Source organism: Diabrotica virgifera, chromosome 2 (assembly GCF_917563875.1).
Source record: "Diabrotica virgifera virgifera chromosome 2, PGI_DIABVI_V3a".
NCBI lineage: Eukaryota > Metazoa > Arthropoda > Insecta > Coleoptera > Chrysomelidae > Diabrotica > Diabrotica virgifera.
In genome coordinates, this window is record NC_065444.1 from 39,068,417 (window position 1) to 39,088,650 (window position 20,234).

The 20,234-nt window shown below is 33.0% G+C and overlaps 1 protein-coding gene across 4 annotated transcripts in view; it reads left to right on the plus strand.

Moving 5' to 3' along the window:
- Positions 1-20,234, plus strand: part of LOC114327672 (adenylyl cyclase X E) — an 89,293-nt gene that overhangs the window by 34,474 nt on the left and 34,585 nt on the right. For 3 of the 4 annotated variants that reach the window (XM_028276353.2, XM_028276355.2, XM_050642543.1), the window contains 5 exons: positions 5,357-5,506; positions 5,573-5,688; positions 8,246-8,390; positions 12,175-12,314; positions 20,062-20,211. In XM_028276353.2, the coding sequence (XP_028132154.1) occupies positions 5,357-5,506; positions 5,573-5,688; positions 8,246-8,390; positions 12,175-12,314; positions 20,062-20,211 (701 nt within the window). The remainder of the gene's footprint in view (positions 1-5,356; positions 5,507-5,572; positions 5,689-8,245; positions 8,391-12,174; positions 12,315-20,061; positions 20,212-20,234) is intronic. The other variant, XM_050642544.1, reaches the window with a different exon arrangement.

The window sequence follows — 20,234 nt, forward strand, 5'->3', positions numbered from 1 at the left end:
CATAGGAGATTCTGACCAATAGAAAGCTACAGACATGCAAAACAAGGTGAAAATTTTTTGCTCAATTAGAAATCTAATGAAATCAATTAATTTGTGGTCATCTGATTGAATACAACCAATAAAACCAACATTATACTGAAAACAGATCCCATGGGCTGTTTTCACTCAATCATGTAGCTATGGATACCTACATTTCGTTTCATTTCGATTTTGACATTTCAAATATTCAATATTTCAAAATGTCACGATTTGGTTGTAATACTGATGAGAATATTAATGAAATTATCGATTTCACTCCAATAGATCGACCGCGGACAGTTGGTTGGCCAAAAGTGGTGTTCAAGAGCAAGAGCTTATAAAAATTACGGGGCATAACAATCCCAACTCAATAAAACCGTACTTGAACATTGACGAAGAACATCATAATAAAATTATTAACAGCATGCGTAGTGGAAATACATCTTCATCAGTTATAGAAACTAACATGTCTGGATCTTCATTAAATTTTTCTAATTGTCCCTTTGTTAATTGCACATTTAAATAAATTGTTTCTGCTATGTATTTTTTTTTCATAACCAGCAAAAAATTTTCTATCCGAATAACCCTCGAACATTGATAAATGCTCAAACATTTTTTAACAACTTTCTCAAGCTTGTTGCTTACAGGCAACAGACCTCCGCCTACGGCGTCGGTCTGTTTCCAAGCAACACGCTTTCGATATCTGTTATACAATTTTTTCGAACAATTATCAATGTCCTTGGGTTATTACTACTGATAATTTTTGATAATCTCCCGTCGTTAAGCATATTACGCCAGATGCCCTTCGTTGCTACGAAAAAATACATTCAGTGACATTAATGACAAATGTTTTAAAAATTATAAAAGTGATGACTTTCAACCGTCAAATACATACAGTAGGAAAAATGAAAGAATCCCCATGAACGAACATATAAAACACGCTGTATTTTCCTGTCACCGTGTCATACAAAAAATTGGCCAGCGCAAGTACATGTAATAATTATTATTACATGTACTTGAGCTGGGCAATTTTCTTTGTGACACGGTGACAGGAAAATACAGCGTGTTTTATAGTTCGTTCATGGGTATTCTTTCATTTTTCCGTCTGTATTTATAACAACTGTGTGTTTAATTTCACTAATTGGTACTTACATATATAAATTACAATAAAATTTTGGTTTTGACCAGTTTTATTCATGAAATAATCTAACAATAAAACACTGAAAACGTTTGTTTTCTATACTTCCACAAAATTTATTATATCTAAGTGACTACAGCTGTTTCGGCGGAGTGCCTTTCTCAAGTAATATAGTTTACAATGTGTTTGCCTTTTTAATCTTCAACTGAAGAGGTTGAGGAGTGGGGAGCTCTTTGTCTCGAGTTGGTCATTCAGAATTACATCTGTATTTTTCAGTTTATTAATTTCCATAGATTCTAAAAAAGATAGCTTAAGGCCTTTATTTTGAATATGTAGAATTTGAAACTCTTCACTGAAAGAATGATTATGATCTAGAAGGTGAAGTGCGTATGTAGAAGTGTCTGTTTTTCTATTGTTGAATGCCCTTTTGTGTTCTGCTATCCGTTTGTCAAAAGCTCTGCCAGTTTGACCGATGTACGTTTTCGGACAGTCACCACAAGTTAGTTTGTACACACCACTCTGTAGTTGCTTTCTCTTTCGGCTTTTATTGTTCTTAATATATTTGCTTAAGTTGTTGTTAGTTCTGAAAGCTGGTGTTATTCCTTTCTTTTTTATGTATCTGGCTATTGTTGTTGTTATCTTGCCAGTATATGTGAGAGAGCAGAAGGTACTGGGTTCTTTCTGTGGTGGTGGATACACTAATTTCAGGGCTTTCTTATGGAGTTTTTGGTTTAAAATTTTGTTAACTGTTTGTTCGTTATAGCCGTTGTTTACTGCTATTTGTTTAATGATGTTTAGTTCTATTTCGAAGTTATTTTTTGTCATGGGAATTTCTGTCAGTCTATGTATCATGCTATGGTAGGCTGCTAATTTGTGTTGTGTAGGATGGGATGATGAATTGTGTATAGTTGTGTCAGTATGGGTAGGTTTATGATATACGGAGAACTCATGTTTGTTGTGTAGTCTGGAAATCGTTACATCTAGAAAGTTTATAGAGTTATTCTGTTCTGTTTCTACTGTAAACTCAATATTATTATGAAGTGAATTAATATATGATAGAAATTGGTCAAGTTGTCTGTTAGTTCCTGTAAAGCATACTAGTATATCATCCACGTATTTCCACCAATATAAGAACTGTTTAAATACGGGATGTTTAGAAATTGTTGTTTCAAGTTGGTTCATAAATATATCTGATAGCAATGGGCTTAGAGGATTACCCATAATAAGTCCTGCACTGTTGTTTGTGTATATTTGATTATTGAATTCAAAATAGTCTTGATTTATGCAAATTTCAAGAAGGTGTAAAATTTCAGATGCAATGATCGGATTTGTACTATTATGGTCTAAAAGATTCTTAACTAAAACAAAAGTTTCTGTAGGAGGAACACTAGGAAAAAGATTTTTTACGTCAAATGAAATTAGTCTGGAGTTTTTGGGCAATTGAAAATGTTGTATTTTATTAACTAGTTCTAGTGTATTTTTTTTACGGTGAATTTAGGTGAAAATTTAGTGTATTCTGTAATAATATCTGACAGTTTTTTTGAAATTTTATTATGGGTAATCCTCTAAGCCCATTGCTATCAGATATATTTATGAACCAACTTGAAACAACAATTTCTAAACATCCCGTATTTAAACAGTTCTTATATTGGTGGAGATACGTGGATGATATACTAGTATGCTTTACAGGAACTAACAGACAACTTGACCAATTTCTATCATATATTAATTCACTTCATAATAATATTGAGTTTACAGTAGAAACAGAACAGAATAACTCTATAAACTTTCTAGATGTAACGATTTCCAGACTACACAACAAACATGAGTTCTCCGTATATCATAAACCTACCCATACTGACACAACTATACACAATTCATCATCCCATCCTACACAACACAAATTAGCAGCCTACCATAGCATGATACATAGACTGACAGAAATTCCCATGACAAAAAATAACTTCGAAATAGAACTAAATATCATTAAACAAATAGCAGTAAACAACGGCTATAACGAACAAACAGTTAACAAAATTTTAAACCAAAAACTCCATAAGAAAGCCCTGAAATTAGTGTATCCACCACCACAGAAAGAACCCAGTACCTTCTGCTCTCTCACATATACTGGCAAGATAACAACAACAATAGCCAGATACATAAAAAAGAAAGGAATAACACCAGCTTTCAGAACTAACAACAACTTAAGCAAATATATTAAGAACAATAAAAGCCGAAAGAGAAAGCAACTACAGAGTGGTGTGTACAAACTAACTTGTGGTGACTGTCCGAAAACGTACATCGGTCAAACTGGCAGAACTTTTGACAAACGGATAGCAGAACACAAAAGGGCATTCAACAATAGAAAAACAGACACTTCTACATACGCACTTCACCTTCTAGTTCATAATCATTCTTTCAGTGAAGAGTTTCAAATTCTACATATTCAAAATAAAGGCCTTAAGCTATCTTTTTTAGAATCTATGGAAATTAATAAACTGAAAAATACAGATGTAATTCTGAATGACCAACTCGAGACAAACAGCTCCCCACTCCTCAACCTCTTCAGTTGAAGATTAAAAAGGCAAACACATTGTAAACTATATTACTTGAGAAAGGCACTCCGCCGAAACAGCTGTAGTCACTTAGATATAATAAATTTTGTGGAAGTATAGAAAACAAACGTTTTCAGTGTTTTATTGTTAGATAAAATGAACTTCTATCAAGTAACGGTCGAATCCATAAATTATTTACATGAAATAATCGCAACAAATTGCACTCGAACTCTAAAATTAATATAGAATTTTTGCCCTGGTGACACTTTGACATAATTTCACTCGCTTTCGGCTCGTGAAATTAAAACTGCCAAAGTGACACTCGGGAAAAATTAAATAATTTTAGAGCTCTTGTGCAATTACTACTGATAATATTTTTTTGTTAAATATTTTAATGCAAAAAAATATCTCGGTGACTTACTGAAAGTATTGATTATCTAAAAAACACAGCAGTTAATCTAGTTTTTCTGTATTTATTAAAATAAAAAACATTATAACAAGAATGGAAGGATTGTTTGTGTACCTTTTTACTCCTAAAAACGTGTTATAAAAATTAAACAAATTAAAGAATCTTAATAGAAATTTATAATCAAGTTAAACAAAGAGTTAGAAAAATGAAAATAAAAAGGTTTTCAAAAAATGTTGAAACAAAAAAAAAATACTGACAGGTACTATATTTAGTACAGTGTAGCAATGGTAGTCAGTGGCAACATTTTAATCACAAATTGATTCCACTTCGATTATGTCGTCTTCTACCTCATTATACCATTTCAAAAGAGTTTCCTCAGGGTCTTTATTCCCTTATTTGATGTTTTTTGACGAACTGGGGCACATTATGTGTAATGACGAACTGGGCACAAACACTAACACCCCGTCTATTAGACGGAAATTACACTTTGAGCCTAAATATCTTGCGAATAACAACCTGCCGCAAATTGCCAAATTCAGTACTACTAAAGAACAACCCAACTTGAAAAGTCATAAATGGGTGACCTTCAAAATTTTCTAGGAATGGAACTATCTCACTTTCGACAAGCGATGCCGTCTAAGAGACGGGGTGTTAGTACTTAAGGGTTAATAAAAAAAAATGTTTCATCCGGCAAGCAGATGGGTACATTTTTACCTCCTATTCGGATCGTAGAATATATCATGTACTCTTGGTTTAATCTATTAAAACTGATGCGTACCTACTTATATTCTAGATTACGCTGAAAAGTGAAAACCTTTTAAATGTTATAAAATTGGTATTATAATAAATTGTTGTTAATAATTTTATAGAACGTTAAAATTTTACAGAGATTCACTTCATGCCAACGTAAAAACTTCCAACTAGGGTGTGGCTGGAAGGTAGACAACCTCTCGGTCACAAATTCTATCGGAAAAACTTATATGTGCCAAAAAATATTGTTGCAGAATATTATAGATGTGTAAAATTCTAATTATATTTATTAACTAAAGAGAAGGGGGGTAAACCAATTAAGAAATAAATATGTTGAAAGTGTTGTAAACTTCTTACTAATTTTTGTATCTTATTTACACAATAAATGAAATTTCTTTCGAATTCATCAACTAATAACCCTTTGATCCACATCTATGAAATCAATAACAAATATTGACTATTTCTCAATAACACAAACATTTTTAGATAACTTCTGACGCCATATTTGCATTTTTTATGAATTGCTTAGGTGTTTACTACAGATACATGAATGAAATTGTGATAAGGAGGAGTTTCCTAGATAGAAGGGATAGCATTATGTCAACATTTTTATTAAAACATGAAAAAAAGCAGGTGGTAAGTGTTTATTTTCCTATAGAAATTAAAATTTATAAATAAGTCTTTATATATTTTCTGTTTTAGGACCATCTTATGCAGAGTATTATACCTGAATATGTGATAAACAAAGTGAAGGAGAGGTATATAGAGACTACGAAGCATTTTATAAAAACGGGACACGTCTTGCAAAATCCTTTTGAGTAAGTAGTAAAATTTAAAACGCACTATACATTGTGTCCAAAAACTCTACCGACAAACGAAGACAGGAGATTCTTCAGATAATTTTAAGACAATTTAGCTCAATTCGCCTAGTCCGAAAATGCTTTCTAAAGGAGCTAGGGCTCTTTGAAGATGGCTTCTTGTAATTAGTTTTTCTTAAATACCTCCAGAACGCTTCAATTTAGAAAAACTAAAATAGGTACGTATATTTATCTTCCAGAGATAAATCTATTCCATCCATTGTCAATTTCTAGCACCGATCATAGTCGTTCGTTTTGGATACGGCAACGGTTATTTTATCACATAACTGTTTTGTCTTTAACTTTTAAGAATCTTTGACACTGGATTATTAAATTGTGAGGTATTCTAGTACTAAAAGGTACTCTTGGTTTAAGTCCGTAGGACACACGGTTTTCTAGAAAAAATTAATTGAAAATTTTTCGTTTTTTGAATTTAAATAAAAATTGAAAAAAAATTTCAAAAAAAAACGGTGTATTTTATCAACTTAAAGCAAGAGTATCTTTTAGTACTAGAATACCTCATAACTTAATAATCTAGAGTCAAAAATGCTTAAAAATGAAAGACAAAAATGTTATGCGATAAAATAACCGTTGACCTACCCAAAACGGACGCATATGACCCGTACTAGAAATTCGCAGTTAATGAAATCGATTCATCTCTGAAATATAAATAAACGTACCAGTTTTCAGATTTCTAAATAGTTTTTTTTTTAAATTTTTTTTGGAAATTCAAAAAAAAATTTCAAATCGATTTTTTTAGGAAACGGTGTATCCTATCGACCTAAAACAAGAGTACTTTTAGTTGTAGAATACCTCACAATTTAATAATCCAGAGTCAAAAATGTTTAAAAGTTAAAGATAAAAAAGTTATTCGATAAAATAATTGTTGCCCTACCCAAAACGGACTAGGTGAATTGAGTTAAAATATCCTAAAATTATCTGAGGAATCTCCTGTCTTTGTTTGTCGGTAGAGTTTCTAAACACCCTGTATAAGGTAAAATGCCGTTAATGAATTACACAGTTTTTCCGGTTTTACAACCGTTTACAACAATTTTTAAAAAATTCATACAAAATCATCAAAATTGTTAAAATATCATTAATAAAGTTAGAAGGAGTAAACATGTTATTGGAAAGGGCGCAAGAAGTATCCATAAAGCATTAAAAAGGCATTTGAATCAATAAAATTCCTCAACACGCTGAGAGACGTTGAAAAACTTAAAAAAATAGAAACAGAACTTAGACAAAGCCTAGAAGCAGACTAGAAAATGGAGCTTGTTTAGCGTGATTTGCAGACATTTTAACACAAAAGTTCAATAACCATTATTGGTTCAGCAAACACATAGAACAAACAAAAATACAGATGTCAGTGACTTATAGTAACCATCCAGTTACTTCCAAGAAAGTTTTTGTACAAATGACTAATGCCCGGTTGCACCAACAGATCTTAAGCTTAAGTCGAGAATATCATAAGAATTAATATGATATAAGTATAATATATTACATTAATGCCCAGTTGCACTAACAGATCTTAAGCTTAAGTCGAGAATATCATAAGAATTAATATAATATAATTATAATATATTACAATAAGAATACCACAATATAATAATAGATATAATTGATAATAAGGTAAGAATCTAAAATTATGGTGCAACGTAAGTGATACTCAAGGAGGCCCTATCTATAAGTAGAGCTTAGCTAAGCTGGAGCTTAAGATCTGTTGGTGCAACCAGGCATAAGAATACCATAATATAATAATAGATATAAGTGATTGATAATAAGGTAAGAATCTAATATTATACTGCTATCTAAGTGATACTCAAGGAGGCCCTATCTATAAGTAGAGCTTAGCTAAGCTGGAGCTTAAGATCTGTTGGTGCAACCAGGCATTAGTCAACTATGCTACAGAATTTTTGAATTCATTAGAATCGCTGGACTCAAACCTTATAATTTACAATTTTTTTTAGCTAATGCCTTTAACTAATGGCCATTGGCATGGTAGAGTGGATTTTTCCCATTAGGTACCTAGTGTAATGTGTAGTGTGTGTGTTGAGTAAGTGTCTTGTTACTTTGCAAGGTTGACGTCATTTTCTTTAAAACAAGGATAAGTTATCATCTTGCTGCGTAACATTAATCAACCTCAACTGTTCAATGGAAAGAGACTGACTGAAAAGGCTAACGAATAATATCAGTGAGAAAACGATCATCAAGGAAAAATACAAAAAGAGGATGTCTTGGTCTCGCGTATACCGCGTTTTAATCTTGGCTTTTGCAATAGCGAGAAACAAATTGTAAGGGCAATCGATAGAAGTTCTCGGAATTAACTTGGACTTCCATGTTTCGCGCAGGAATCATGATTCGCGCGTCGGAAAAGCGTCATCGTTGTATATCTACGTACCACAAAAAAGGGTGCAGCCCTCCTTAAAAACGAGTTTAGGCAAGTGTTATTAAATAAGTGGTTAACAATTATTACATTGATTTAAGTATTATTTTTTTAAACTTTTTTATTATCTTTTAGCAACTCCTTGCTTGACGAACATGAAAACGTATCGATTCTATTTGCCGATATAGTAAATTACACAGAAATGACTGGCACATTGAAAATAACTGAGCTGTTAGATACTTTGAACGAACTATTTGGACTATTCGATGATTGTTCAGATGTAGGTAAACATTTTGATATGTATAACGTACTGCACTATTTATTTTACCATGATACGTACGAATCCAAAAGTTATTTATTATCTTTATTTTTATTAATAAATGGTTATATTAGATCATATCAATATGAAACTCATTGACAGAGATTTTTTATTTGAACTTTTATAGTCATCTACTTTTCGGTTTCTTTATTTCCATTACAAATATTTTATGTTTTTTAATTATAATCTTTTATTTAAAGGAGCTGGAGTCAGCGTAGTCTATGCTTTTTACCTTTGGCTTCAATTGATGCTGGATCTAGATTTAACTTAATAAATACGTCTTAATTTTTTTATTTTTTGTTGTTCTTCCTTCTTTTTAATTAAACACATTAATTGGGGGCTTACAGCTCTACTTAGAAATTTAACGAACAACTACTTTCACCAGATTTTTTTCGTTTTGTTTTTAACGCCTAGAGTTTTACTCTATTATCCTATTTACTTGCTCAAGCACTACACTGAGCATTCACTTTTTTATTGATACGTAATAGGGATACCTTCACTGCTCAGTAGTTTAACGTAATCTTAGCCTATGTAAGAGCAACCCTTTCAGATATTTTTTTGACGATGTCTGAACTGTTCAAATCTTAGAAGAGTTCTAAAGGTAATACTTCTTCTTCATGTGTCTCGTGCGTTGCGGACGTTGGTTATCATCATATCAATTTTAATTTTGTTTGCTGCGTTTCTGAATAAATCGATCGATGTTAGTCCAAACCATTGGCGTAAGTTTTAAAGCCATGAATGCCCTCTTGTTCCAGGTCCGCGTTTGCTCTCTATTTTACCAGTTATTATTATCAGTTGTAGGATACGATATTTATCATGTCTCATAAAATGACCGAGGTGTTCAAGGTTCCGTTTCTTAATTGTGAAAGCGATTTCCTTTTGTTTTCCCATTCGGCACAATGCGTCAACATTAGTAGTGTGAGTCGTCCAGGATATTTTGAAGATACGTCGATACACCCATATTTCGAATGCCTTTAGCTTTTTCGTTAGTGTTTCCGTTATTGTCCAGGCCTCTGTGTCATACAGCAAGACTGGAATACATAGTATTTTAGCAGCTGTATTTATAGTGGGAGTGATATGTCGCAAAGGGCGAATATATTTCTCATGTTGTTAAATGTTGCTCTGGCCTTTTCAGCTCTAGATTTTATTTGGGTTATTTGATCCCATTTAGAGTTTACGACTCTTCCAAGTTATACGTCATATGAGTCTACGTGTTGAATTAATAGGTTTTTTTATCTTCAATTGTCTGGCAGATTTTTAAGATTTGCTCATAAACATCCATTTTGTTTTATTTATGATGAGGTTAAGTGCTTTTTTCACTCGCTCTTTGTACGTTATAAATAAGATGCCGAAGTTCATATTATCTTTACTACTCTTTACTAATACTATATTTACTCATAATCATTCTCTTTGCCCTATCGCTATGCGGGGTTGGCTTCCCTAATTGCATTTCTCCATACAATTCTATTTTGGGTCATACCAATATTAATCCCCTTTACCAACATGTCCTGCCTAATCGTCTCCCCCCACGTCTTCTTTCGTCTTCCTCTCCTACTCCTTCCAGAAATCTGCACTTCAACAATTCTTCGTATTGGGTGATTAGCGTCTCGACGTTGAACGTGACCAAACCATCTCAACCTATGTTCTCTCATTTTGGCATCAATTTCTTGGCATTTAATTTTATCCTTTTTTGTCACTCCACTTATCCATCTAAGCATTCTCCTTTCTGCCACATGCATTCGTTGTTCCTATTTCTTTTTCACTGTCCAATATTCAGTTCCGTAAATCATAGCGGGTCTTATGGCTGTTTTATAGAATTTTCCCTTCAACTTTATTAGAATTTTCCGGTCACACAGCACACCACTCGTTTCCATCCACTTCATCCATCCAGCCCTAATTCTACTGCATGCATCTCCATCTATTTCTCCATTTCTCTGTAATACCGATCCCAGGTACTTAAAACTATTGCTTTTTACAATCAGTTCACCATCAAAAGATACCATTTTATTTGTAGTACTTCCATCTTTAAATGAACATTGCAAATACTCTGTCTTTGTCCTACTAAGTTTTAAACCTTTGTCCTCCATAGCTTGTCTCCCCTGTTCCAGTTTTTGTTCTCTTTCACTATTTCCTACTAACACGACATCATCAGCATACATTAAGCACCATGGAATGTTACCCTGTAGTTTTGCTGTTATCTGGTCCAAAATTAATGAGAATAAATATGGACTAAGCACCGAGCCTTGGTGCAATCCTACTTTTACATGAAATTTATCAGTCTCTCCCACACCTGTCCTAACACTAGTCGTTACTGCCTCATACATACCCCTCACAATATTTACATATTCACCAGGGACTATTTTCTTATTGAGTGCTCACCACAGAATCTCTCGAGGAACTCTATCATATACTTTCTCAAAATCAATGAATACCATATGAGCATTTGTTTGTTTACTCCTGTATTTTTCCATCAACTGCCTTATAATGAAAATTGCATCTGTTGTTGATGTGCCCTGCATAAAGCTAAACTGATTCTCGGATATTTCGGTCTCTTCACGTATCCGTCCATCAATTATTCTTTCTCATATTTTCGTGGTGTGGCTAAGCAGTTTTATAGCCCTGTAGTTTGTACATTGTTGTATATCTCCTTTGTTTTTGTAGACAGGTACTAGTATACTGCTTCTCCATTCATCTGGCATTTGTCAAACTTCCATAATTCTATTAAATAAACCTGCTAGCCACCTTGTTCATGTCTCTCCCAATGCTCTTCATACTTCCCCAGGAATATCATCTGGTCCTACCGCTTTTCATTTCTTTATTTTTTGAAGCGCTTGAACCACTTCCACGTTTGTTATTTTGGTAACCATTGCTGCTACTGTCTCCGTTGACTCTACAGGCTGTCTGTCAAATTCTTCATTTAATAAGCTGTCAAAGTACTTTCTCCATCTCTTTTTGACATCCTTTTCGTGAACTAGTATTTTATTATTTTCATCTCGGATACATCTAATCTGATTAAAATCTTTTGCTTTCTTTGCTCTCTGTTTGGCTATTTTATATATCTTCGTTTCGCCTTCCCTGGTATCAAGTTGATCAAATAGGTTTGAATAACGCTTCTGCTTTGGCTTTTGCTACTGCTACTTTTGCTTCCTTTTTTGCCACCATATAGTTTTATAGGTCTGTGTCGGATCTGGTTTCTTGCCACTTTTTATATAATTTTCCCTTCTCTTTTATTTTTCCTTATAATTCGTTTGACCACCACCAAGTCTCTTTATTCTCAAACTTTTTTACTGACGTTTTTCCAAATATTTCAATAGCAGTCTTTCTAATACTACTGGCCATTTTTCTCTAAATTGTATTAGGGCATCCTTTTATGTTCCAACATATTTTGTCTACTATTTTTTCCCTGAATAGACCTTCTTTCTCATCTTTTAGCATCCACCACTTGATTTTTTGTGGTCCTCTCCGATATTTTGGTTTAGCTTCACTTTTTACTTCAATGTCCAGAACAAGCAGTTTATTATGTTGTTGGCTTACTGTCTCACTAACTATTACCTTGAAGTCCTTGCATTCAAGCATGTCTTCTTTCCTTATCATGAAATAGTCTATTTGAGATTGATGTTGTCCACTTTTGTATGTAATAAGATGAGTATGTAAGTCTTTTTAGTTCACTAATACTATATTTACTATTAATAAAAATTTAACTTCCTTCACGATATCTTCTACCATAATATTTTTGTCTTTGTAGAAGCGGCAGGTGACGAGGATAAAATTCTTAGGTGACTGCTATTATTGCGTCGCTGGCCTTCCTCCAGACGCTGCTACAAATTCAGCAGAGGCATGTGTCGATTTAGGATTAGATATGATCGCTATAATTGCATCAGTACGGTAAGATTTTTATATAAGAAGTTGACAGATCTACATCTATCGCTATATATATATCACCATGTATAATCTTCGGGTTCAGCTGGTGATCTTTCGCCTTTTAATGAAACCCAAATGTACGTAGATGATTTATTAATATATAATTACGCTAGGTTAAACCCTGGGAGAAGTTGCTTTACCGATATGCTTCGTATAAAATTTAAACTGAGACTACTATGATGCTACATGTTGATTGTAGGAGGTGACTGGAAGGAATGATTTTAAAGGCACATCTTGCCTGGTTGAATTGACTCTAGTGAATGATTCTAACTGTATACTCTTTCTCAGCAGTGGCACTAGTATTGGTATCAGGCCACGCGCTGGGAATATTTACAAAATATTGAGAATAAAGAAATATATTCGATCATCAAATTAAATATGCAATTGCCCGAATTATTGTTTACCATTTGCAATTAGTGAACTAAATTATAATCAACGCAGCTGAGACAATGTGCCTCACGAAAAAACATGAAGAAAAATTAATTGAGAATATTCGAAAGAAAAATCCTCAGATGGATTATGGGTCCGATAAGAATGGACAACGGAGAAATGAGAAGAAGAATGAATCATGGACTAAGAGACATAATGAAGGGAGAAGATATAGTTAGATTTATTAAAGCACAGAGGCTGAGATGTTTGGGACACATAAAGAGAAGGAAAAACGGCCTACTGATTAAGAAGATCACAAGATGGAAACCAGAAACTGAAAGACCAAGGGGAAGATCCAGAGAGAGATGGGAGGTCCAGGTCATGAGAGATATCAAAATTCTGGAAGTGAGAAACTGGAGGGAACTATGCACATATCGAAGTGAGTGGAAGAAAGTTGTGAAGAAAACCAAGCCATACAACAAAATTTGACAACATACATGTGGAATGAGGAGTGATTCACCGCAATAAGCGAATCAGAGAGCTCTAAGTAAGAGCGGCAAACATTCCACCCGAAATGAAAAGCCCTGATGATGATGATATCTATCGCTATAAAATGCGTACGTTTGTATTATTCCACAGTACATCGTCCTTTTTGGAAGATGATTACAAAAGTCTTAAAAATGGTCATAACTGCTTCGTTTGAGCAAGTCTACCAGTTACTGAAACATTTAGAGTGCAGGTTGTACGTGTTTCCGCATCTCGTGTCATTAACATATTTACGTTGTCGGACTAACGAAACGCGGCTGTAGATTTGTCGGAAAAGGGATCGACAATCTTTATTAATTAAATATCAGTACCCACTTTAAATTGAACATTAAGAGTTTTGTAATAACAAATCTACCGCGCTAGAGTGACAGCTTGCTGGTGTCGGACTCTACGATTTTGTTATTACAAAATTCTTAATTTTCAAAAAGACTAAGTTTTCACTCTAATGGCATATAAAACAACATAATGCTATTCTACATCCCACCAGAATGAAAACAATGGGAACCTTCTCTGGTTACACCTCCGAGGCTTCTACAATTTGCAAGCCATACGGATGCTGAGACTAAGGAAGATGAGGGAATTCTACAATTTACAATTCACGTCCCATCTGCTCAGCGCGGTATTATTTATTCTTAATTTTTTTTTATTCTTAATTTTCAATTTAAAGTACTTATATTTAATTAATAAAGATTGTCGATCTCTTGTACGACAAATTTACAGCCGCGTCTCGTTAGTCCGGCAACGTAAATATGTTAATATCGCGGGACGCGGAAACGTGTTCAACCTGCACTCTGAAATTTTTCAGAAAGTGGTAGACTCGCTCAAACGAAGCAGTTAAGACGATTTTTAAGACATTTGTAATCATCTTCTAAAAAGGACTATGTACTGTGGACTACAGACATACTTCAAATTGTAATGCGACTTAACTTTCACTTTAAATTCAGCAAATTTTTAAAAGTTTGGCGAATGCGCCAGGACAGTGTACTCAAAATTTTAGTGTCACTCTATTCACAATTGTTAAAAGTTTTACGAAGGCGCTAGGAAAAATTCAATTTCATACCTGTAATAATTTTTGATGATTTATAAGTGATAGGAGCTTTTATGCTATATATTTTTTACAATTTCTGTATCAAAATAGCCCCAAACAGTTTATAGCGTCCTGCACCTTTCTGTTCCCAGTCTCTATTCACATCTATCGGCCCAGTCTCCTGTTGAATATTTTTCTCTGACTTTGCCTTTTGGAGTCCATCAACCATTTTGTTTTCGGTCTTCCTCCTTTTTTTTCGCTCACGTCGAGATGCAGCGATAATTTTGCAGTATCTCATTTATGCCTCTGCCTTATCTCATTTTTTATGAATCGGCTTAACCCATCCTTCTTTCAAGCTTTTAGGTATATTTCCTACATAAGCATATATATTATTAAGAATCAAACTGACCCCACGAACTTTAAAATAAGTTATTCTTCAATCTACTCGGTTTTCACATTGTTCAACCGCTATATGTATGCGTATTTATGGAGATCTTTATGTTGAAATAAAAAATTTTCCACAATAGATTAATTTATGCATGAGTTAATCTGATAATAATAATTATATTATTAGTGTATTTTCATTTTCAAAAGTTTGGTGAACGCTCCAGGAAACATACTAAACTACTTTTTTAAAGATTGGCGAACGCGCCGGGCGAAATAGATAAACGAGCCAGCCACACTGCAGAGTTTGCTGGACGTCCTTCGGACGGTGCAGCTGATGGCACCAACAAATGAGGAGCTAATTTTCATAACCCCACATGTCCACAGTGGCTATTTTTTCAGGAGAGTAAAAAACCGATTCACCTATATTATTTCACCACAACATATTTATGTAGTATAATTATAATTCAGTATTGTTTTATGAGCTAAGAAAACTACTTACTTGTGTAGAAAGTGGTATAACAAATTAAAAATTTGATATAAAAGTTGTTAGATGTGGGGTTATGCATGAAACACATGTCACATGTGGGGTTATGAACATAACAGGTTTGGATATGTGGTGTTTTGATCAAATCAATTTACTATAGTTTAGCATAACGGGACCTCCGACGTTGAACGTTATTTGTTATTATGAACCTACCAACTAATTGGTCCTAAAAAAGTTTTTCGGCTTTCGAATAAAGAGTCTTCCGAAATGCACGGGCATCACTAGGCCGAACTACACATTTAAAAGCTTTATCTTTATGTAAGCAACCTATGAACACACAACCACCAGCAGGAGCAGCGTATCTCTTTTCCTTAAAAAGTTGACGCTTTGGAACTGTTTTTTGTCTTTTTCGTGATCCAGAACTTGCTCTTCCAACTAATATTAATTCACTATCTAAATTACTTTCATTTAAACTCATAATTTTACTCAATTAAGCACAAACCAACATTAAATTATAACCTTCCTCTGAAACTAACCTAAGATTGTGTACTGTCAACCATGTAAAATCAAATCAAAACCATGTATTTAAGTCACGTGATTGGAATACCTACTTCTCTATGGATGACTAGAAAATGTGGGGTTTTGCTATAACCGTCACATATCAGATGTGGGGTTTTGCTTTAAACATTTTTTTTGCATTAAATATTAGATATTAACAACTGGAAATATGAGTTTTTGATCAGCAATAAACATGACAGGCAATGCGTTTTAAAATAAGGAATTAGAAACATCTCTCCTCTAAAAAAAATATTTTTGGACATGTGGGGTTATGAAAATTAGGTCCTCAAATGTGATTTGCTTTATATATCTTTAAGTCGGGGTTATGCAAAAAGTACTTAGGAAGTATTAAATTAAGTGGTATAATTATTATTTTAACGTGTTTGCTAATTATATGCTATACATATCTATATAAATAAAAATGAATGTTTGTATGTATGTATGTACCTTATAGACTCGCAAACTATGCATTTCATCATATTATGATGACCTTAATCAAAGTTGTTGTACATTAACCCGGGAAGGTTTCTGAGTTGGTACGAGTAAACTAAGTGAGAATTAATTTTCACAATTATTTTTTATTTTATTGGACAAACTTTTCTTTTTTAATTTTATACGATGTAGAACCAAAAGATACATACAAACCCAAATTTTCACTTTTTAACTTCAACCGTTATTTTTTAATAGTCATTTATATATTTAACATATAATATACAGGGTGTCCAGAAACTCTACCGACAAACGAAGACAGGAGATTCCTCAGATAAATGTAAGACATTTTAACCCAATTCTTGTAGTCCGAAAATGCTTCCTAAGGGAGCTAGAGCTCTTTGAAGATGGCGTCTTGTAATTAGTTTTGCTTAAATAACTCCAGAACGCTTTTATTTAGAAAAATGAGAATTGGTACGCATATTTTTCTTTCAGAGATAAATCGATTACATTTATTGTGAACTTCTAGTACCGGTCATAGGCGTCTGTCTTGGGTAGGGCTACGGTTATTTTATCGCGTAACTTTTATATCTTTATTATTTAAATATTTTTGAGACTGGATTATTAAATTATGAGGTATACTAATTCTAAAAGTTACTCTTGCTTTAACTCGGTAGAACACACCGTTTTCTAGAAAAATCGATTTGAAAATTTTTCGATTTTTGAATTTCCAAAAAAAAAAATTAAAAAAAAAACCAGGAAAACAAAAATTGGTACGTTTATTTATATTCCAGAGATGAATCAATTTCATTAATTGCGAATTTCTAGTACCGGTCATATGCGTCCGTTTTGGGTAGGTCAAAAGTTATTTTATCGCATAATATTTTTGTCTTTAATTTTTAAGAATTTGTGACTTTAGATTATTAAATTACAGAGGAATTAATTTATTAAACACAACACTAAAATTAACGACCAAAATGATAACAAACAAACTGAATAAAATTATAACATTAGCAGAAGAACAACAAGGTTTTAGGTGGGGAAAATCATGCACCGACGCTATATTTATAATGAGGCAGATTCAAGAAAATCGTTAGAATACAACAGACGGGCATACTTATGTTTCGTATACCTTAAGAAGGCATTCGACAGGGTCATATTAAAGGACGTTATCCATGTATTATACGCAAGAGAGGTACTTATAGGAATAATTAAAACGATCGAAAATATCTACCAGAACAACACAATAAAAGTAAAAGTAGATGAAGAACTAACTGACCCAATTGAAGCTGGCAATGGGATAAGACAGGGAGATTCCCTGAGTCCTCTGTTGTTCAACCTGATCATGGACGAAATAATAAAAAAAGTAAGAACAAAAAAAGGATACCAAATGGGAGAAAAACAACTGAAAATAATCTGCTATGCAGACGACGCAATACTAATATCTCAAAGTGAAGATTATTTACAACGTATGCTGCACGAATTTAATATAACCGCTAGAAAATTTAACATGTTAATTTCCCCAAAAAAGACTAAATGCGTGGTTATAACAACAGATCTAATAAGGTGTAAATTAGAGCTGGAGGGTCAAATAATAGAACTACTCATGGAGTTTAAATATCTGGGCATCACATTATGCAGCTACGGAAAGCTCAAAACAGAAGTGGAATATCAGGTAAATAAAGCAAACAGAGCCGCAGGTTGCCTGAATGAAACAATATGGAGAAATAAAAACATCGGAAAAGAAGTGAAAGGCAGAATTTACAAAACAGTCATCAGACCAATAATGACATAAGCGGCAGAAACACGACCTGATACAGAAAGGACAAAAATAATGCTAGAAACAGCAGAGATGAAAAAATTGTCACAAAATCGATGGTAAGATGATGTGGGATAGAGCTAGAAGTGCAGATATACGAAGGAGATGCAATGTGCACAACATTAATAACTGGGTGAAAAGCAGAAGAGTAGAATAGAACGACCGCATAAGCCGAATGACAACAAATAGAGTAGTAAGGACGGCGAGAGACGGTTCCCCAATAGGAAGACGATCAGTGGGAAGACCACGAAAAAGATGGAATGACAACTTACTGGAGGCACATTGAAAAACAGACAGAGTATTGTCTATATAAAAAGAAGAAGAAGAAGAAGAAGATTATTAAATTATGAGGTATTCTAGTAGTAAAAGTTACTCTTGGTATAAGTTGGTAAAATACACCGATTTTTTTGAAAATTTTACAATTTTTTTTCAAATTCAAAAAACGAAAAATTTTCAAATCTATTTTTCTAGAAACCGGTGTGTCCTACCGACTTAAATCAAGAGTTCATTTTAGTACTAGAATATCTCACAATATAATAATTCAGTATCAAAAATGCTTAAAAGTTAAAGATAAAAAAGTTATGCGATAGAATAACCGTTGCACTACCCAAAACGGACCGCTATGACCGGTACTAGAAATTCACAATGGATGAAATCGATTTATCTCTGGAAGATAAATATGCGTACAAATTTTTGTTATTCTAAATGGAAGCATTTTGGAGGTATTTAAGAAAAACTAGAGCAAGACGCCATCTTCAAAGAGCTCTAGCTCCCCCAGGAAGCATTTTCGGACTAGATGAATTGGGTTAAAATGTCTTAAAATTATATGAGGAATCTCCTGTCTTTGTTTGTCGGTGGAGTTTCTGGACACCCTGTATAAATGTATAAAATTCTCCGATCGCAGCGTTTGTTGCCATACTCCTCCGAAACGACTTGACCGATTTTTATGAAATTTGGCAGATATATTCGACCGGACTCGGAGTAGATTGTTATCTATATTTCATACATAAGGGGGTTGCGTATGACGTCATAACTCTCACAATAATGACGTTAAAAATACAAAATTAAGCAAGTGTACTCCTTGCTCCGAGCAGAAACGTACTAAAATTTTTTCTCTAGCGCAATCTGTGTCCGAAATACAATATCTTAAGCTGTAGAAATATTCTGAGGACAGAAGAAGAACTAGCAACAAATTATATCGAAGAAAAGTGCAACTGTTTAACTTTTGGTCTTAAATTGGGCAAAATATGAATTTTTTAATTTTTCGAAATTTTCAAAAAATATCTCTGAACCGAATTTTTCTGACAAACGGCAATCAGGAGAAAAGTTTTGAGCACACGAAAAAAACAAGCAACAAATTATAAAATTTTATTTAATTTTAATTAGTTTTGTTTAATTTTATTTAATTTAGGTATTTTATTTATTTTCGTTTATTTTATTTCATTTGTAATTCCATTTATTTTTTAATTTTATTTCATTTTATTAAATTTTATTTATTTGTATTAGATTCTATTTGCTTTTATTTTATTTTATTTATTTTATTTATTTATTAATTTTATTTGATTTTATTCAGTTTTTTTATTTTTATTTAATTTTATTTTGATTAATCAACACCTATATATTTGGACAACTCCGAACCCAATTATAAATACAGGGTTGTTTTGAATGTAGATTAAATAAAGCTGTAATATTCATTATAAGATAAACAAATTTAAGATTGTAACTGTTGCAATACAAACTTTATTTTGTTACTTCTAACTAAACTTTATTACTTCCAACATCATGTGTAATTAATTAAAAATAATAATAAAACCTTTTATTGTATACAAAAGTTTGTTTTTATCTACTGAGGCAGTACGAAGTGTGCTGGGTCAGCTAGTTGTTAATTATTTATTTCTGTTAAATGGGTAACTCAATATTTACTTATAAAACGCGACATACGAAACTCGAATATCCGTAAAAATGAAAAGTACTTATAAAACACCGAATTAAATAAAATTGTCATTTCATAAAATTTTTGGTAAAATGTTAATTCTTATACCACATACTAATATAACTTCTTATGTATGTACTTCATTATAGCATTTTTTAGGAAAAAGCGCAATCTCAATGTCAACATGCGGATTGGGATTCATAGCGGGAAAATACTTAGCGGAATCATAGGAACTGTCAAATATCAGTTTGATATATGGTCCAAGGACGTTGATATCGCCAATAAAATGGAAAGTGAAGGACGAGCAGGGTAAATTAAATTGAAGTGTACAC